This window comes from Lottia gigantea (genome assembly GCF_000327385.1).
Source record: "Lottia gigantea unplaced genomic scaffold LOTGIsca_10, whole genome shotgun sequence".
NCBI lineage: Eukaryota > Metazoa > Mollusca > Gastropoda > Lottiidae > Lottia > Lottia gigantea.
In genome coordinates, this window is record NW_008706747.1 from 3846896 (window position 1) to 3868238 (window position 21343).

General features: G+C 36.4%; 4 protein-coding genes across 4 annotated transcripts; all 4 read left to right on the plus strand.

Annotated features, from left to right (window-relative positions):
* Nucleotides 1-187: 187 nt before the first annotated feature.
* On the plus strand, nt 188-4587 carry LOTGIDRAFT_230034 (hypothetical protein). The gene is made up of 10 exons (XM_009046241.1): nt 188-272; nt 568-733; nt 958-1075; nt 1318-1418; nt 1676-1817; nt 1967-2061; nt 2210-2315; nt 2716-2800; nt 3213-3408; nt 3759-4587. The coding sequence occupies exons 2-10, from the start codon at nt 596-598 to the stop codon at nt 3864-3866; spliced, it is 1089 nt and encodes a 362-aa protein (XP_009044489.1). The 5' UTR covers nt 188-272; nt 568-595; the 3' UTR covers nt 3867-4587.
* Nucleotides 4588-11278: 6691 nt separating this feature from the next.
* On the plus strand, nt 11279-11938 carry LOTGIDRAFT_69535 (hypothetical protein; the record flags this gene model as incomplete). The annotated part of the gene is made up of 2 exons (XM_009046242.1): nt 11279-11441; nt 11880-11938. Coding segments are annotated over 2 exons (222 nt in total), but the record flags the coding sequence as incomplete, so codon positions are not given.
* A 580-nt stretch (nt 11939-12518) lies between these two features.
* On the plus strand, nt 12519-12821 carry LOTGIDRAFT_80560 (hypothetical protein; the record flags this gene model as incomplete). Its single annotated transcript, XM_009046243.1, has 2 exons — nt 12519-12656; nt 12780-12821. Coding segments are annotated over 2 exons (180 nt in total), but the record flags the coding sequence as incomplete, so codon positions are not given.
* Nucleotides 12822-15111: 2290 nt separating this feature from the next.
* On the plus strand, nt 15112-21196 carry LOTGIDRAFT_156230 (hypothetical protein; the record flags this gene model as incomplete). Its single annotated transcript, XM_009046244.1, has 9 exons — nt 15112-15151; nt 17561-17797; nt 18029-18127; nt 18514-18696; nt 18926-19045; nt 19168-19398; nt 19681-19779; nt 19957-20075; nt 21161-21196. The coding sequence occupies 9 exons, from the start codon at nt 15112-15114 to the stop codon at nt 21194-21196; spliced, it is 1164 nt and encodes a 387-aa protein (XP_009044492.1).
* Between the last annotated feature and the right edge of the window lie 147 nt (nt 21197-21343).

Below are 21343 nucleotides of genomic sequence, written 5' to 3' on the forward strand. Positions count from 1 at the left end.
GGGTTCCCTGCCAACCACGAAATTGGCCACAATTGACATCTAGAATAGTCTGCTTCGCTGTGAAAAGGGAGGTAACTTGATGAAAACTTAAGAAATCTGATCTCACATGATTCAGACATTTCGGATTATATTTAAATTCGAGTAAATTTATCTATATATGACCGGGTTACAATCAAATTGAAGGTCGCAAGCTGTTGATTTCTAATAACTCTGATTTTCTTTGACTTTAATAGTACGCAGTTTACAACGCCTTAAACAGCAATAATATACATGTAAGTATATGCATTTTGGATACTTAACCTTCGTCAGTAAGGTCTTCTCAATGTTAGTTATAGGTCATGGATGTAGGCATACATTCTGTAATAGTAAGTGAATGAATCCTTATTTCGCTTGAAGGATCTATCTGTTGGCCTCCTTGCTTTGAGTATGCAGGCATTATACGCTTATTCAATGCTGTACTTTGTCCGAGCATAGTATACTACCTCGTCTATTTGCGTCTTAAGCCTTCATGCAATCACAATTTCTTCGTCATGGCACCTCTTTTTCATTTTGTTTTTGTCCAAATAGAACCACGGAGCTCAGGAAAGAATCCAAGATGTCCTCCAAAGATCAGAAGTTCCCGGGAGAAATAGCTGAAGTATATCCCGAGCCGTTCACAGTTTGTCCTCCAGATGTAAAAGATAGAAAACCAGGGCAGCTTCCTTACTCGGAAATACAGAAATTCTTTGATGAGGTATGCCCCACCCCACTCTTTGCTTGATCTAAGGCTACCCACAGCTTCCTTTTCTTCCTGCTCCCACACATCTCTAGCTTTACCCTATTGCCCCAAATGCTGATGACAAAAAAAAACATGCTCAAATTAAGAAAAAACTTGGTGTGCAATCGTAGAAGCTAATTTATCGCTTCATTTAGGAGTAATGACGTAATCAAACCATAGCTTCTTTGTTCTCATTGCAGGGATACATTGTAGTAAAGGACTTCTTCACCCCAGAAGAATTGGAACCATGCCGTCAATCCATAGAAACAATGGTGGAGGAACTGGCACAGAAACTATATAAAGCTGGGAAGATTAAAGGTTGTTTCCAGCATTAATTTCTTTTAATTCCCGAAAAAACATTTCATTCGGCAAGCACGTGTCAAGTTTCCGTAAAATGATTCAAAATATTAACTATGGTTTTAAGAAATACAGTAATTTGATTGGTTAATAAAACGGAATTATGTTTGCCTTTTTAATGATTGACGAATCAAGTGTCTCGAACACAAAAATCACCCTTAAGCCAAGTTTTTGTGAAACATGCCGCTATATCCTTTTTTCAGACCTGTATTCGAAGTATGGTTTGTTTCAAAGATTGACAATGTTAGAGAAAGAACATCCGGGATCTAATATTCTACTCTTTAAATACCAGAAGATACCAAAGGTATGTCCAGGTCAGTTTTCAGACATGTGACTGGCAGCAACTGCTAGCTCCAGGATTTATTCGACCTGAGCGCCACGACGACAGAAAAATAGCAATTGCCGCTTGTTGGCGTCAGCAGTTCATGCTCAACTAATTAGCAGCCATTTTATCTGGTCTTCGATCGTTTGAGATGCTGTAAATCAATGATATTTACACATAGCTTAATCAAATTTCAAGACATGCACGTGCATAATTAACGGTGTTCTATTTTATCATAGAGTTTTCGAGATCTGTGGAGTAATGAACGGATGCTAAATCTACTGGAACAGATCTTAGGACCAGACATCGCTGGTCACCCTACCTGGAATCTAAGGACTAAAACTCCTAAAAGTGAAGCCGTCAACATCCCTTGGCATCAAGGTCAGTAGATACTAAAACAAATTTAGGATGTACGTGCATATTCATCATTGACCTATTGAGTACATTACATTGTCAAGCCTTCCAGTCCTTGTTGGTGTTATCTAAAAGCACGTGCATTCTGATACTTGACATCATTTTATGTTATACAGATAGTGGATATTTAAGCTGGGAGTCCTATGATCATATCATTCCTACAGCTTGGATTCCATTCATAGATGCGGTTCCTGAAAATGGTTGCATGCAGGTGAGTGGGTTGATTAGAGTTCATTCCAAAAGGACTATCTTCATTAACCCCGTAAAGACACAAAACTCCTTATCAATTCTTACACCCAGCAAACGAACACAATAACTTCATTCCATTTCAACCAGTCTGAGCGTTATTTGTATTTCAGATGGCTAAAAATGGACATAAACGAGGAAAGGTAGCCAAACATACTTGTTGTGTTGGTCCAACTTGGTATATTCAACTTGAACAGAAGGAGATGGCAAAGACTTTAGGTACATTTTAAAGTTTACTTCTAATAAGTACGTTCAATTTAATCCCAATATAGCGGTTCGCACGTGTAATTTAATCACAATATAGCGGTTTTTCCGTGCAATTTAATCCCAATATAGCGGTTCGCACGTGTAATTTAATCCCAAGATAGCGGTTCGTACGTGCAATGTAATTACAAGATAGCGGTTCGTACGTGCAATTTAATCACAATATAGCGGTTCGTACGTGCAATTTAATCACAATATAGCGGTTCGTACGTGCAATTTAATCCAATACAGCAGTTCGTTATGTGCATTGTAATCCATATATAGCAGTTCGTACTGCAACAAAATACCGATATAGCTTTTCGTACGTGCAATTACAACACAATATAGCGTTATTTCGTATTTTTCTCATTATTAGGAGTTGATTTAGAGAATGATATTAGAATAGAACCTGTTCCAGTCGGAGGGTTTATATTATTCCATAATTTAACACCACACAGAAGGTAACTCTTATAAACTCTTGAGAAAATTAGAATCTGTAATACACAAGGCTTACTCTGAGGTCCGCTTTGATCCAAAATAAAAGAAAATTGGAAGCGGAAAACATAGTTTTTTGTGTCCCTTGACTGTTGGTAAACGAAAAAGGAGTAGGCTTATGCCACTGATTGACAGGAATGTCCTCATTGCACACTGCATGGGATTTCATAAATGCCCTTCTACAGTTGGAAATCGAAACAGAATAAGATAATGCTGCTTTTCTGACATACTTCCTCGTTGCACACTGCATGGTGTTAAGAAAGCTAAACTTAATAGAATAAGCTCAAGGCAAAATTTCCCTCACTGCATGGGATTTTTCTTCAAACTGAAGAAAGCTGAATTTCCCCTATTGCATACTACATGATGTTATAATTTCAGTTTACCCAATGTATCCAATGATATCCGCTGGAGCACTGATTTGAGATGGCAGTCACCGCACTATAATATGGGCTTCTATAACATTGGAGACGGAATTGTCTTTAGATCTAAAGATGATCCGAGCCTGAAACCGGACTGGGACAAATTCTTATCCGTGGATCGAAAAGTCGTTTGGCAGAAACAGCACATGGTCGACGTAAGTGATTATGAGTTATCTCCCTTTACTGATCTGTGATAATTGTATGCTTAATTCATGTACGTTTCGGCGAAGAGTCAGCGTCAGTGATATTTTTATACTTTGTCGCAGAAAGCTACAAAAAGACTCATTTAGGATACTGCAGAATATTCTTGTTATCGATTTCTCGCTCCTGTTCAGTGATATATTTGAAAGTTTACTGATGACAGAGTTGCGTATCTGAAACGCAGCATGAGGTGAGCTCTAATCAGTAAGTTAAGTTCGATTTATCAACTCCCAAATTATAATAGGGTTACCCTTCAATTGTTTTGTGACGTGATTACTTCATAGGATTCGTTTGTTATTTGTAGTATGATCCGAACGATGAGTTCGACTCCAGACTGACTGGTCCCTGGATTGGAAAATGGGATATTGTCAACCACAATCGCCACACCGAGGCTTTTAAGTTTCCCTCCTAAACTCAATACCACCCCACTCCCCTTCCAGTAATCCCTCACCTGTCAACACCTCTCCTATCCAAATCTTCATAATCTATGTGCTTTCAAATTTCATTCCATAACCCATAACGCTGATTTATTCAAAGCACATTAATTTCATTTAACCTTAATTTCGTTCTTATCGCTTACCACCAACTTTCCTTCCCAATTACAAACTCCAAGGCATTCATTTGATATGAATAAAAAATATTGAATATACCCTCAATTTAAAAACTAACAGATGGTCGGTCCTAAATTTTCTCATTATTCTCTTCTTGAACGTTTACGTAACGCTGAATCTGTTGCAGAGCGGTAGTGAAACGTCCACTATGGAGGGTAATATGGCCCCATCCGGCTTCCGTAGTTTAAGGTAGACCCTTTGATCATACAGCATACGAAGTTTCATGTGGATCATACTGTTGACGAAAACTACCGAAATTCACCGACCTATTTCCGTCTGATGTGAACAAGCAGACGATGATTTGAAATGATAATAATGTTTAAAAATAAATCAATAAGCAAACTGTAAGTTAGTGAACGATAGAAAATAAAAATATAAATTTCAGCAAATTAAAATAATAAAATGGTCACGAAACTTGGAAATTGATCAGAAGAAGTAATTCTAATCGATTGGGTCAAATTTCTGCCAATTTTTCACACCTGTCGCTCTCTATTATACCTAAATGAATAAATGTGAGACTGCAAAAAGGGCTATCTTATTTCAACCATGTTTTCTCGCTGTAAAAGGGAAGCCATATATATGTTGAAGGGGCGATGGCAACGCCATGCAGTGTGCATTGAGGGAAATTTAGCAACATGCGTCTAACTTACTGATCCACCGCGGCCTTCATGTCAACTTGGAGATTCCACATAGCTCTAATAACTATGATATACGGTACATAAATAATAGAAAACTATTTGAAATCAAAATCTGTTTGGTCCAATTATTCCCAAGGAATTTCAAGTTATCGGAACACCTGAATCCACTATGCGTTTTAGTTTGTCAACTTGGAAATGAAACGAATGGAGTTTAAAATCCTACTTGTCTGTACCTGAGTTAATAAAGACAGGCAATGCCATGCAGTGTGCAATGTAGACAATTTTGCCAGCAAGAGTCTCACTGCGTCACCGCGGCTGCCATTTCTACTGGAGATTCCACATTGCTAATAACTATGATATACATAAATGATAAAAAAAACTATATGAAATCAAAGTCTACTGGGTCTAATAAACTCGAATATAGATGTTTATCTTCGTAATTATATTTATTTCATTGTTAAACCATTCAGTTGAAAATCTCGTTAGATCTATCACCGATAGCTTTGTTTCAATCACACCTGGATATGGTGTACCTAGATCATTTCGGATTACTCTTAACAATGGCGACAAATAAGTAGACAACACGCACGCGTAAATGCACGAGAATACCTGCATTTAGATATATAATCTACCAATGATCGTTTCAGATTAAATTTAACAATGGCGACTATTTCAAATTACTTTTTGGGGTATTAAGTTTACATTTTATAAAGTCATATTTACCAATATAGGCAACACGCACGTGTAAATGCACGAGAAGTTCAAAACACACACACATGTATCTAAATACCATGTCTATCCTTGGATACATTTGGATTATAGTCAACAATGACGAGCAATTCGGTACTTTTCGTATTAAATTTTATATTTATCATTATTGTAGGCACGCACGTGTAGCTTAAGTACGCGAGGAACACTCAAAGACACACTTGAATATAAATAGACTGTCAACAGGATAGGTTTTGATTGATACAATTGAAAGTTTGGCAGTTAAAATTGAAAAAGAGCCTGCACGTGTAAATACGATGGAAACCCTTTACGTATGTGTATTTATGTGAATACGGTACATTACTTGGTCGGGATCACTTCGTTTTGTATTTAACAAAACTTAAAACTTTAGACTATATTAAATATTATATAATTTTGTGATTAAATGATGGAATTAACAACCGAACATGTCAAAAAATAATATTAATGTGTTTTTATTCTGAAATTAACGACCGAATATGTCATAAAATTACCCGCAGCTTGGAGTCAGATATGTGCAAAATTTATATTGTCCTAATTTGCATATCCATATACGATCCATTGTGTGTACAGTAATATCAATTCATTATACCTTCTGATTAACTAAGCGATAAGTCCATATTTATTTATTTGAATGAAATCACAAACCAAAACAAAATAATTGGCAAACAGACAATTATTAATGGATTTCAAATTTAAAGGGAAGCAGTCGTCGAAATTTTAGTTTTCAGGCTGCTCGATAGCTCATCTAGCTCTTCAAGGTAATCTCTCATAGAGAAGAACCCACTCTTACCTAAGGTTTTAACACATTCGCTTCCTGAGGCCTCAATCTCGAAACTTTCCTTAAGATGATTTTAGTGTCCCAGTCATCTGATTGGTCAATCACTAAAATCAATTTTAAATCTAGTTTTATTTAAAACTTTTTTAAAATCGGGATTTTATCTTTGTTAAGTTTTCGAGAATCATGCCCATGGTGAAATATTTTATATCTGAAACAAACGTACGCTGCAAGGTGATCATGTAGTTATTTAGACGATAACATCCCTTTAGATTGAAGTATATGTTGTACACACAACCAGCTCGGGTTATGAATGTACATATATTAGCTCGAGATCACTGATTTGAAACGGTAAAACTCCAGAATAAATCACAAAGCGAACAATTTTACATAAATATTCAAATTTCACATTAAATATTATATATTAATATTTTTAGCATTTCATTTTTTTAAACAAAATTAACATCGCGTATTGATTATTTCCAATTAACAAATTTATGTATATTTCTGTGGACGCATGTTTGAGATCACGATTCAGGTCAGACGCTCGCACATTTAGCAAGATATCATCATAATGTCAAGCTATTACGAGCTTCGTATTATACCTTGACTGAGTACCTGATAAACACTACGTAGATTTGCATTATTTCTCCGAATAACAGTAATTGATATAAATGAATTATTCTCGACCAGTGCTTTTGTACCAAATAAAACAGAAAAAACATGCATTGTATGTACATTTGTGTACAATAAAGCCAAATGTATACGACAGTACATCGTCGAAACGTTGCTTTCTCCCTATGCTACTTATGAGCTTTATTGGTTTTGTATTTCTGAGGTATTAGGTAGGGGAGAGGGGGGGTGACACGTGCGGAGATTACAGATGTTGGAGTTCGAACACGATCAATAAGAATAACAGTAAATATGGAATATTGAAATATAATTAAAACACTAGGCTTTACTTCATTTATTTCGCCCATCTGGGATTATCTCAGCAAATTTAAACATTACAACCAAATTATCGAGTTAATACGTGAAAAAAGAGTAAAAGGAAAGTCGCGAGTCGGCACCCTTTCCTACTAATTGATAGGGCAACAAACACGTGCCGTTACAATCGAAACTTTCGGGTCGAGAAAATATCTCGGACGACTTGTCGATGATGAAAATGTTAAAATAATGACAAATCAGTCGCAGAATGCCATAGGGTGTTCTTAAAGATTTTTCATCCTCCAGACAGGCCGATGTATCATTCGTTTTCTTTCTAACGTTTTGGACTATGTAGGTCAATGCACGCGTAATCTGAAGCGTCTTTAACAGTGTGATATTTAATCTGTTTTAGTATGTGAAACGGATGTAGTCGCCCAAATGTTTGCTTCAGTAGCTGACAGAGCTTGATGTCAGCCATTTGTGTCGCTTTTGAAATGGAAATCTTGCTTTCAATTTGTCCGTATTTAGGCGTCATCTGAGATATATGCTAGGGAGAGTTTTAAATATTTTCTTAGATTCATGACTGATATGTTCCGACTGTGCATAGTATACATTTGTATATTCATTGCTCTCAACCAAACCAGCCAAAATATCAATGATGATATAAAATAAACCTTCTGTAATGATATATTTTGGCGTGTTAGGCTGTCTGTTTAAATAAACATAACTGCAACAGATGTTAAATGAATTTGCATAAAGTGGGCGGAGTTAGAGAATGATTGACATTATCTAGAATCTATCAGGCGCTAACATAATAAGTATTTATTTAATTTGTGAATTTTATGAAAGTTTATCTCGACTTCTGTGAGTTATTGGAAAGATAAACCTTTATTAATTATTTTATTTAATTGCATGCGTTATACACCTCGTACGACAGTTTTTGTTTCGTCGCAAGACTTGGAGCTAGGACTTTTGCGAACTTTCCGTTTCTGGAAATTCGTTGCCTCGGATCTTTTTCTCGTCGTAAGACTTGGTGCTACAGGAGAACCTTGTCTTGGATTGGAACCGTTTCTAGACAATCGTTATATACTTCAGTTTATTTATTTCCTCGCAAGACTTGGAACTAGGAGTCAAATCTGGTTTGGAATTTGGACTCTTGGGGACAAGAACTAAGGCTGTTAAGGAAATTGGAAGTCTGCAGCAAGAAGCCAAGCCGTTTCTGGAAAATCGTTGCTTCGGATCATCGGTGATAGTCTTCTTTTGATATTGTTTTTTTCTGGAACTCGCTGCTTTCTTTAACATTGTTGATCCTATAGGTCACCGACAGCATGCTCGTCTCAAAGTTCGGATCTTAAACTATTTTTTGGATTACGGAACGTGTTTCGGATGCGTTAAATTGGAAATATTTCTTCATATTCCTTTGAATACTTCTGAAACAAGTTTTTAAAATTGAACTTTAAGTATTTATTTTTAATTGGTGAACAGTATTGCGAACAATTTGTCATATTTGGGTGCTGAAAACGTAAAAACCCTTGTTTGTTTTTGTGAATAGCAATAATGTCTTGGTAAAAAAAACTTTATTACTTGGATCAAATTATTATGAAAATACAGAAAATCTAACAAGAATATTTCAGATATAAAGTAAGTATATTTTTTTTTTTTTTTTTTTTATTGTAAATTTTTTCACCAAAATAGAAAATTAGGAACTTAAAAGGTATTTTAATATTGTCTATTCTTGAAAATTTTACCTAAACACCTTTACTGTCACAACCATAATTTAATGACATTAATAGGCTTTGAATAATTTTTCACCAATTATTACAAAAAATACCAGTTGTACAAATAGTTTTTTTGTAAAAAATATTTTTTTTTTCAAAGGCAACTCAAGAGTTGTCCTGGATTCAATTCTATTATGTGAACGAACGCAGCATCCATTCCGTTTAGTAGTTTTTCGTTCCGTTGTGGGTGCGGAATCTTGCAACCTATTCGATAAAATTTAGGAATTTACATTTTTTGCAAAATAAAAACTTAACAGTTTTAGAAATGATTACTGTTTTTTTAAAGGGGTTAATATTAAACGTTATTGTTTTTTTTTAAATAATAAAAACTCTAAATTTTGAGAAATGTGGACATGATTTTTCATGAATTGACTTTTATTTTTAAAAGAGAAATAAAGGACTGAATTTTGAGAAATAAGAACTGAAAATTTTTGAGAAATATGGACTGAATTTTTGAGAAATAAGAATTGAATTTTTGAGAAATCAGGACTGAATTTTTTTTAGAAATGAGAATTTTCTGCGGTATGGGGATTTGAATTTTGTTATAAATCGATTTTAAAAAAAGGATTGAATTTTTATAGAAATTGATTTGATTTTTTGGAAATTAATTTGAAATAGAATTAGGATATAATCATTTTCGATTTTTTTTTCAGAAACCAAATTCAAAATGGACTCAACACCTCCCCCATTTAGTATGTTTCCTGTCCGACCAAGTTTAATGAGCCTGCCCCATTTCCTGCCCCAGACAACCAGTGACCCCCAGAACTCCCTCAATCTCATGTCTCGAGAATATTATCAACGCTTGTGGAGTGAGTAAATTTTCATACAACAAATTTGCTATCAAGGATTTTAATATATTCAATTTATAATTTGAGAATTATATGTTTTTGAAATACTTTTTTTTAAAGTTTTTGGCGACGGAAATTACAAAAGCCTCCATTGCCGTCTACTTTGCATGTCTATGTACTTTAAATTGCCTCGGAGCCAGGCCCGTAACTTTCAAAGGGGTGGGGAGGGGGCGATTTGAGGAGGGAGCAGTGCCCCTTCTGGAACCATGTTCGCCCCCACCCCCTTGCAAAAATTCAATATCTCAATTGAAGTTGAAATCAGTCTTTATCAGATATTGCCCCCAATGCAATACGGCCACCCCACTTGGCACATTGGGCTGGTTACGGGTCTGCTCGGGGCTCAATTATGAAATTAACATATTCGCAGGCCTTTATAGGAACTTTTTGGCCAGGGAGGGATTTGGAAGCACTTATATGGATTGGCGGATATAAAATAAGGCCCCTTAGAGAATTCTTTCTTACTTTCTTTGGAAGTTTTTAGTTTTGATATTAATTCAGACAAGTTTCGTTTTAAACTCCAATTAATTTTAAAAATGAATAAGTATTGAATATTTAATAACAATCATATTTTAACATGGATTGAGAAAGTCACAAATGTTGCCATACACTGAAGTATTTCCTATAGAAGAGAATTCATGCATATCGAACAGAAACTCTCGTGCGTGCACTGTGACCATGGTTGTTTAGTATATGGCTTATATGAGTTTTAACTCTATGGTATATCGTATTATATAGTAAAATTATAATGAACATTTTATCAATAAAAGTGGTTTAGTCTATTAGTCACCACCAGCTGAGGTGTCACATGTCTTAACTCTACGCGTGTGACTATATCGTTACGCGGATTGATTTCTAACGACGTAGCAATCCGCCGGATTTGCAGCCATTGTATGCGTTATTCATTGCGATGATATATATGTAGTTAAAACTTGGCAATAAACTGCTATAGGCCTATAGATATTTGAAATTTCGTCTTTATACATCATGAGCTTTTGATAGTATGTGTTTTCTAATTAGTTTCCCAACGCACGTTCATTACTAATACTGAATAGCTTAAAGGGAGTGTAAAAAGGTTTTCTAAACTTTATATGCTTATCATGGTCATTTATGACTTCTAATTTTCAGCCAGACGTCTGTGGTTCCTGTAATTATAGACATGCTTAACCGTATATGACGTCACTATATCAATAGCTGCTAATAAATAAAACGCTTAGTTTTAATGAATTTCAAGAACCACAGACGGCTGACCGAAAATTGAAATGGTGCAAATTGATACTATAAGTGTCTCCAATACACATTAAAAGTTAGGAAATCTCTTTACAGCCCCTGTAAGCTCTGCAACTTTTGAGCGTAAAATATCCAAAGTACGTGCATTCTGTACCATGACCTATATAGATATTTTAGATCGACTGTGTAATCCTATGACATAACGATGTAGTTTATGGCAATACGCATTTGGTCAATACACGTGCATTCTGTATCATGACCTTCATCGATATTTCAGATCGACTGTACGATCCTATGACATTACGCTGTAATAATATTGGTGGAAGTAAACCGAAAGTGGCTACACCAGGAGTCGTCACTAAAATAGAGATGCTGAAACGAGAAAACCCCACAATGTTTGCTTGGGAAATACGGGATAGACTTCTTGAAGATAGTGAGTAGACTAATAGAAATTCAATAATTCTGAGTTAAAGGGATTGTAAAGAGATTTTCTTACCTGTTAGTTTTAATGGTAGCGTTTGCTTTAGTGACGTCATAGAACTCTTAGTTTAAGAGGAATTACAAAAACCACAGGCGTCCGAATCATACTTTGTGTCTCGAATACACATAAAAAGTTTGGAAACCCTCTTTACAATCCCTTTAACAAAAGCAGAAGAAACGTCCATGCTACAGAAGGACAGCAACTTTGGATCCGCGTAGGCCCTACTATGTTTGTTTGTTTGCTATTACCTACCGATGATGCCAAACGATCATCCATAAAAAACCGCAAGCACTCTGCAGCTTTACGGAGACTGTCGAGGATTGTCGAATTTGTTTATGCATGTTCACTTAGGACTACTGAGTGTAAAACCTCCATTGTTTCTATTTGTAGGTATCTGCCAACCATCAAATGTACCAAGTGTCAGCTCCATCAACAGGATCTTGAGGAACAGGTCCGCAGAAAGAGCAGCAGCCGAGTATGCCAAGATGGCGTCCCATGTGTTTCAGCCCATTTATAATCCCTGGTGGGGGTCACCAGTTTTGCCGAGCCCAGTACCACCAACTCTGGCACCATCAGTGTACAGAAAACCTGACAGTTCTTGGAATGTCGACCAAAAAGACCAATCCAACGATTCTTCTGACGAAGCTGGTAGGTTCTTAGTCCGAAACTATCTGTATCTGTCTTAAAGTGGTCGTAATAAGGTTTTCTAAATTTTGTAGGCCCCATTGTGTATTGGGGACACTTACCGCATACATTTGCCTAATTTCAATTTGCATCTCATGTCTGTGGTGCCTGGGAGCTTAACTGTAAAAATATGAGTTCACTGGTGCAAAACTGCTTATAATATCTTACTGAAAGGACCTTTGTACTTTGCGATAGTGACGTCATAAACTTAATGGATTCAAATAGGCTACACGTGCAAATTAACATATAGAAAATAATTGCAGTATGTACAGTACCTATATTAGAAAAATATAATATATTTCAGAACGAAAGAGTCCGGAAGTCCCTAACGAAAATCGGCAGAAGTTACGTCGTAATAGAACAACGTTTTGTCAGTCGCAGCTGGAAGTACTGGAGCAGGAGTTCCTCAAGACGCATTATCCTGGTGTTGCAACTCGAGAAGACCTTGCCGTAAAGACTGGTCTTTCTGAGGCTCGTGTTCAGGTAAGCAGTGACGTAAGGACGGGTGGGTCATGCCCCCCTCACTCCCTAATTTGATTAAGTTTAATCCAAAATCTACGTTTCTGTAGAGAGATGGAATTATTTTGTACCTTTTAAATTTTCCAGGTTTGGTTCTCCAACAGACGAGCGAAATGGCGAAGAAACGAACGACTCAAAATCATCCAAGGATCAACCCAGTACATGCTTCGTTATCCACCATGCCTCAATATGACAACCAATCGACCAATCAATTTATCGCATTTACAGCCTCCATCTCATTCGCCAATCATAGACCAGAATTCAAATAATCTCAACCAATCAGATCGCTTGAATACAAACAAAATGGCGGTCGAGCCTGACACATACATTCCATTGAAACTCATTCAACCCGAACACAAAAATTTGAAGTTGGGAAGTGAAAAATCGGCGTTTGTACCAATAAAAAGACCATTTGAGGACGAAAAAAATAATGAATCTTTAAGTTTGACTTCCAAGACGCCCTCTCCCTCGCTCTCGCCTTGCCACTCCCCAAACCTGGATGTGTCAAGCATTTCACCCCTGACATTTGACTCCTCTCTGACAATTGATATTTCTAATAAAGATAGCGACTGAAAGTTCTCGATACATGTATTTTGTTTTTTCACACTGTTTGTCCCCAGGGATAATATTTTTATGCTTGCCTGCTACCCCCCAAAAAGGGATAATGCCTCTATGGTGATAACCCTAACCCTAACCCTAACCCTAACCCCAAAAAGGGATAATGCCTCTATGGTGATAAAGCCATACCCCCCCCCCCCCCCCCCGAACCTTAATATTCATGAGCCCATGTTAAGGGATAGGCACTACTCCGAAATACAATGATGTCCTGTGGGCTCTGTGATGATGTTTCAGCGTTCCTTACTTCTAGCGTTCATAATAAAGCCAATCCTGGGCTAAGCAGGAGAAAGAGTTTCGGATTAATAAAAGAGCTAGGCTTAGCCTACTCTCTGTAACCTGGGTCTCCAATTTGTGCCTATCCTTCTACTCCGAAATTTGCCACTTTGATAGCCTTGAGCTGTATTCTGAATGCGTTGAATTTGGTACGATCGAACAAAATACAGAATCTGATGCAGCAAGAATTTTCGGGTCCCTATGTAAAAGTAACGACAAGCTAACGAGTCCCTATGATTTGAACCTTATTTGAACCGGAAGTAAACTTTATGTCACGTGGGGGCGTTTCCTTGAAAAGTACAAGCTGACTGAGGGAAAAGTCAGGGCAAGTTTTACAGCTTATCTTGCAGTTGAAGGACGCTGAATTAAGATTTTTGAAACAAGGAAATTAAACATTGGGGTATGGTTTTGCTTTTATTTGTCCTTGAAACGTTTGACATGTTGTCATTCGTATTGTTGGTTTGTTTAGATGGATGTGCTATGCATTCCGATTTGCAATGCGCAATGCATCATCTCATGACATCCGTCTGTCCTAGTCACAGTGTCCTTATCTCACAGTCTCAGTGTAATTTGACTTCTGCAAAAAATAGGAAGGGGACGAGAAAGCAGGGTATCCAGGTATCCCGGACCTTGCTTTGCCTTTGCATAACAATGTCATCCACTTCGATTTGCTTTCCCATGCCATTGATACTTGTGAATGCTACTGAAGGGACTAGGGTAGACTCATGCCACTCAAGTGGATTTTGCAGGGGTAGGGGGCGAATATAATTCCAGGGGACTCATTCCTCCCCCCATTTAGTTACAGACTGCTAGTACTGTAGTAGACAAGAATACTGTGGTTTAAGTAATTAGGCAATGTCAAAACTAGAACAACATCAAATAGAAATGGCTGAGTGTCATTGTTAGCCTACTTATTTGAACTTAACTAAAACCATTTAGACTGGACAATTGACAGTTGGAAAGGAGATATGACTGCCCTTAGAGGCCTATTCTATATTCTAATGCTGCTATCCTGGCAAAATTTCCTTCATTGAACACTGCAGTGCTTATTGTAGCATGTTTTAATCAAGTTCATAAAGTAAAATTTAATTTTATAAAACTGTCAAAATTTATATGACACATCCTTGTGGAAATTTTGTTAAATCATTTACTTAGTTTTGTAATGTCACAAGAATCATGATAAAGTGAGTGAATTTATCATCTGATGATGACTGAAATGCATGACATTCATTAGATCTAGTGATAAATTTTTAATTTGATTTCCTATTGGAATTTGATATCCATTCTTGCACTATTAATTGCAGTGAAATAGCTCAATTACTAGTAAGTTGAATTTTCGTCTGCTAGGGCAGTGGAATAGCTCAGTTGTTTGTGAGTAAAATTGTCGTCTGCTAGGACAGTGGAATAGCTCAGTCAGTAAGTAGCAAGATGGATTGTGGTCTGCTAGGACAGTGGAATAGATCAGTTGGTAGTTAGTTGGATTGTCGTCTGCTAGGACAGTAGAATAGCTCAGTCAGTAAGTAGCAAGATGGATTGTGGTCTGCTAGGACAGTGGAATAGCTCAGTCAGTAAGTAGCAAGATGGATTGTCGTCTGCTAGGACAGTGGAATAGCTCAGTCAGTAAGTAGCAAGATGGATTGTCATCTGCTATGAACGTGAAATAGCTCAGTCAGTAAGTAGCAAGATGGATTGTTGTCTGCTAGAACTGTGGAATAGCTCAGTCGGTAGTGAGTTGGATTGTCATCAGCTAGGACAGTGGAATATCTCAGTTCTAACAAGTTGGATTGTCGTCTGCTAAGACCGTGAAATAGCTCAGTCAGTACCAAGTTGGATTGTTAACTGCTAAGACAATAAAATGACTCAGTCTGTACCAAGTTGGATTGTCATCTGCTAGGACAGTGGAATAGCTCAGTCTGTAGCAAGTTGGATTGTCATCTGCTAGGACAGTGGAATAGCTCAGTCTGTACCAAGTTGGATTGTCATCTGCTAGGACAGTGGAATAGCTCAGTCTGTACCAAGTTGGATTGTCATCTGCTAGGACAGTGGAATAGCTCAGTCTGTACCAAGTTGGATTGTCATCTGCTAGGACAATAAAATGACTCACGTCTGTACCAAGTTGGATTGTCATCTGCTAGAATCTATTAGGTGAATGAAATACTTGGCTTAATTGCTTGAAATAAGTGGTGATCTTAGAAAATATTCTGCCACAGCCAGTGATTCTGGAGTCATTTTTTTACCCCTATCACTTTGAGATGAACTTACAGTTACTCTGACAGGTACTTGGCTCATAATACAGATAGAAGTCTGTCCTTTTACAATCAACACAATAAACTTGAAAGGAGGAAGAAGGAAATGGTATAAAATTTTGGCAAAGGTTTTGATGTGTACTGTGATACATTTAACATGTATGTCAATGTACATGATCAAAATTAAGTTTTTACACTGTTGAAAATGATTTGAAGTTTTATACCTTTTTTCTGAACCTTATTGTGTAATGAAAACAGGAAACACCTTGCAGTGTGCTATGATGGAAACTGTTGAGGAATCTTTAATGTGCATTGTGAACAGCCTGTAGCTCACTGGGCCTTTGTTAATGTCCCTTCCGAATGACTATATGCTTTACTATGTCAGCCCCTTCAACCTACATTGAACAAACAAGTTGAAAAATCCAAGTGTATTATCTCGACCTTTGCCAGGATTGCACTCTGGACCTTACTCTGTTAGAGGGATAGTATTGCAAAATATGTAATTATTGTTGTGTAAGTAGAAAGATCCCAGATAAGATTGTCTTGTGATTATATAGGGTATTATTGATCTGGTATGGGTGTTGTTTTATTTTAAAGGAATACTACGTCTTAGAATGAACATAGAATTTAAGAATTTTAAACTTGGTCAATAAGTGTATATATTTATCAGTAGATATACCTGGTGTCATAAATAACATAACAGGATCCTTATATAATTCGATAAATCCAAAAAACTTTTCTTGAGAGCTTAAATTTTATGTTATTCTAAGACGTAGTATCACTTTAATGATATAACTTGCCGTAATTATCATTCTGTCTAGATCATTCAATAATCAAAACGAATTATTACTGAGAGGTTTCTAACGAAACAACTATATTTTACAAGGATAACAACTTAGGCTCATGAGAATCTTTTCTGCCAGCTGGTACTTGTCCAAACCTCTTGGTATTCATCTTTCTATCCGAATACATTTACAGCTGGTTTGACTGAATTATGATCGAGATTAGAACCTATGACTACCATTTGCTCGACGTATCCTGTTAAGAAAAAGCGTTCAAACTGACTCAGTAACAAATTCAGTTTTCTGATTATATTTTCCAGGTTTTGAATTATAATACTTGAAATGATGTTGTTACTGTATACGGTGGTGTTAGTTTTTATTCCTTGTGTTTTTTGTGAAGATGGTGAGTTTTATTCTTCTTTTAAAACTTCTTGACATGGATCCTTCCTGCATTACCCCACTGACTGGTCTGAAATAATAAGGGAAGACGACTTGATGAGGGTCACCAGACTAGCACATGCCAACAGAGAATAGAACTTATGACCATCATTTGTTTAACGTTGCCAAGCAAAATGATGTCATAAGGTCCTTATGCTTTTAACAGACTGATTCAGAATCCCTCAAACTTGTGCACAATTCTCTCACCAAGAGTTGGTTGCTGATTTTTGTAGCCGACTCGAATCTTGATTCAAATTTTCAGTTTTCTTTCAATTATCATGATCCACATGTGATTATCAACATAGTGGGAAAAGACCTACTGGAGATTTTTGTCTCCTCGTGTGCCCAAAGCACAAAGTTCTGCCAGGATATATCTGTGAATCGATGTATCGCAATACCACACTATTCATGACAAAACTCTAATTGGCGAAAAAATCGTTAACCAAGACCTGCACCATTAGCTGTTAAATTAAAAACAGGAGTTATAAAGAATCAATATGTATAATTTCAGTCGCTGCAGGAACTTGTGGAGGAACACTCTCTGGAAATGGAAGTATCCTAATTAATGATACCTTTGGAGACCTCAATGAAACCTGTACCTGGACAATCACGGCTGAAAAACCATACCAGACGACAATAGTCTTGAACACTAAGTCTGAAAATGGAAATCTGTTAGAGATTTATGACGGTGATTTGGAAGAGGCGAAAAATGACACAGAATTACTGTACAATTATACCAACACTATGGGTGAGTCACAAGTTTTGAGGTATGGAAAAGGTGTGGGAGGGGGGGGGGGGGATGCTTAGTTATATTAGGGACTCGGTTTTGTCCAAGAAGGATACTGGTTAAGGATGTTTTTTTCGGCGGTAGACAGATATATTTTTTTGTCTGGTTGAAAATATATGCCCCCCTCCTACCCCATCTTTAAATGTCCCATGTTTTCTGGGCCTGTAATTATAGTGTTTTTTTTTATTGTAGGTGAAAAATGGATGGTAAGTTTATCAAATGTCACTACGATAGTTTTTAGAAGAACAATTGCCAAGTCAGGAGATATTCAAATTGACTACGCAGCAAACGGTAAGTTCTTTGTTCTTGATTGATCACAACTTTGGGTCTACTCCAGGGCAAAATTGACAAAACAAAATATCAGTTAAATTAAGATAAGACCAAACTTTCGTTCTGTTTGTTATTAAGTTTTATTTTTAATATAGCCACTTTAGTTAGGGTCTGAAGACCCCTTCTTGAGCAAACGCCTGCTTGATGAGGCCTCCAACCAATCAAAGTACTACCCTCTGCAACGCTGGGATTTTGTGACACAAACAAAAGATGCATTCAGTTTCTGATGCTTCTCGAAATCCACCTTTTGTGTCAAAAAATCCAAGCGTTGGAAAGGAAAGAAATTTGATTGGCTGGTGGTGTTAACCCAGTTAATTTAATTAATTTCTGTTGTTTCTGCTTTTCAGAATGTAATAAGACGGTAGATTCAGGGGAGATAAGTCCACCACTTTATTTACCAGGTCGCGGAGGGTTTAACTGTAACTATACAATAGGTCAAACTGTTGTTAAACCATACACTGGTATCCTAGCCTTTCTTACCTTCAATTTACCTGATGGAGAGCTCATGATTGGTGGCGACAATTTTACAGGTTAGTTCAACTAATTTGGTTAAAAAATTTATGTATATTTATATACATTTGATGTGTATTGGGTACTCTTTAAGATTCCATCAGACGTCTGTAATTTTTGCTATTTCACCCAAACTTGTTTAATTGTCTCAAAAGCTGCTAATGATATTTAAAGACCTTTTAGATACTGACTCTGCAAGACTTCTCTAATATATGTAGGTTGTTAGCAATTCTATTACTATCATTTCAGGAACCACACTTCCAGGAGACAGAAATCTTGGTGCCAACCCTCATGTTACAGCTACTCTGACAATCAACAATTCTAGCGCTATACAGACTTTTAGTGGGGTAGTCACACAAGCTGCAGAACGTAAGTGTATATTGTGGTATATTCCCAAAAATTCTTCCTTGATATGGTCATAATTTCTTAGTGTTTCAGCATATTTATTTTGCCATATTGTACATCCTACATGTCTGTTGTATCCTTTTCAGAATGTACAAAGTCGATAACTGTGAATACAACATCCTTGACCTACACGCTAGACATTCCGTCTGTCCATCCACAAGTCACAGAATGTCGTGTCATCTTCACAAGCCAGGATAAAAAACCATTGATGGCCAGTCTGTTGTCCGTGAAGTTGATGGGTGCAGATCGTTTAGTTCTGAATGACGGCAGTTCCCAAGGTGATAAAGATTTGCTTGGTGGTTCTGACACTCTCAGTGGTGAGTTTTGTTAATTGGAGTTATTTCCCTTTGTACAATTTTTTTTCAGAATTGTCAGACTTGAAATTGATTTAAAGATATTATATTAGCTGGTCAGCCATTCCATTTAAGGAATGGATTGGAGCTATTGTCATTGATTGGACGATATCAAATCCCATAATGCACCAGTCTACACTAAATCACATAGACTGTTTGTGTATCAAAGTGAACACATTAGTTACATTTTTCGAAGCTGTGGAACAGAAAAACATTGAAAGATTATGACGATTTGTGTTTTTCTAGGTAGAAGAGTTCTATCCAAGGGAAGTAACCTATGGATGAGAGTAGTAATTGATACTGTACCAGGAGATCGTGAAGTCAAATTAGATGTCGCGGAAATAGGTAAATATTCTGACCTATTCCGGCTTTAAAAATGTGTCAAAATCGCAAAAAAGACCTTTATGTTTAGTTAGTCACCTATGATATTTGAAAGTCTCCATTGTATACTGCAGGGCTTGAAACTTCTTTCATTAACCAAAAGAAAAGTAGGACTAATGACTCTGATTTTGTTTGTTTTAGAATCTGGTGGCAGATTTTATAATGAAGGAAAGGTAACTCTAGGAGTATCAAAGGGAGATAAGGAGGTGTCTGCTGCAACACCAACTGATTATTATTATCAACTAGTTGGCTCTTCTCAGGTAATACTGTTATTCTCTTAAAGGGATTGTGAAAAGGTTTTTCTAACATTTTTATGTTTATTGGGGACACTGATTGCATCAATTTGCACCATTCCATTTGTCAATCAGAAGTCTGTGGTTCCTGCAATTCAAAAAAAACTAAGGGTTTTATGACGTCACTAATCACAAAAGCTGCTAATAATATCTAAGAGCCTTTGTGATAAAAATTGAATTACATTTTCTAAGACGTTTAAAAATTGGAATGATGGAAATCAATGCCATAACACACAAAGAATTTAGAAAACCCTATCCCTTTAATCAACTGATGCCTGTGCCAGTGCTTCCCAGAGTCGGCCCGGGCTAATACCTTTAATTAAGACAAACCTGGTATTATATAAATCTTAGATAAGAATATTTATTTATTAATTAATTAAGTCAGCTCGTTAGTTATCAATGTTTGTCAACATCTGGTGTGTTTATATAAATAATAAGCTAATATTAAATATAATATTAGCTACCGTGAACTCATGAATATTCATGGAAGCTCAATCAGCTAACATTTTACAAACCCTTGTAATCGAAAAAGAGTAGGCGTATGCTGCTCTCTGGCAAGTTTCCCCTCATTGCACACTTCATGGCATTGCCCATCTCCATAGCTCAATTAGGTGCAGAAAAGTAAGACGTAAAACTCCATTCATTTCATTTCATTTTACACTCCCTTGAAGTAGCATCAGAATTTTTTACATCAATGATATTTGTCCCATAAAAATAAATACCAGAAAGAATAGAAAATTAATTTTCAATGGCCTATGTTATCTTTTGATATCTTCATTACAAATTACTAATGAGCAATAATTAATTCATTAAGGGAGTTCACAATCTTACTGGTGTACACCTCTTAAAACTATAACATCAGCATGTATTTAAAGTTTATATGAAGAGAAAAACTCCATTTCATTTCAAAGTATCTATATCATTATAATTGGCTACTACTAATTAGTTATAATTCATTTATTAAGAGAGTTCACAGTCTTACTGATGTACAGCTTTAAGGGATAGGGATTCTCAGCATGAATTAATTATGGCTAGTCCTTAATATATTCAAGCTGGTTTCTCAAACTCTGGAATGTGTAGATCAGTAAGATTGTGGACTCCCTTAATGAATTAATTATAACTCACTATTACATCTAAACAATTTAGATTTTTAAGATAACTTTTCTGTACTGTTATCTTATCAGGTAAGCCATTTTTTGACCAATCATACTTTAGTCTCCGAAACTGGCATTTTT

Excerpts from the sequence above, each read along its gene's own strand:
- LOTGIDRAFT_230034 (XM_009046241.1), top strand. The coding sequence starts at position 596 with ATGTCCTCCAAAGATCAGAAGTTCCCGGGAGAAATAGCTGAAGTATAT. Across the intron at positions 1,419-1,675 it reads AATACCAGAAGATACCAAAG|AGTTTTCGAGATCTGTGGAG; the intron begins GTATGTCCAGGT and ends ATTTTATCATAG. Across the intron at positions 2,801-3,212 it reads AATTTAACACCACACAGAAG|TTTACCCAATGTATCCAATG; the intron begins GTAACTCTTATA and ends TTATAATTTCAG.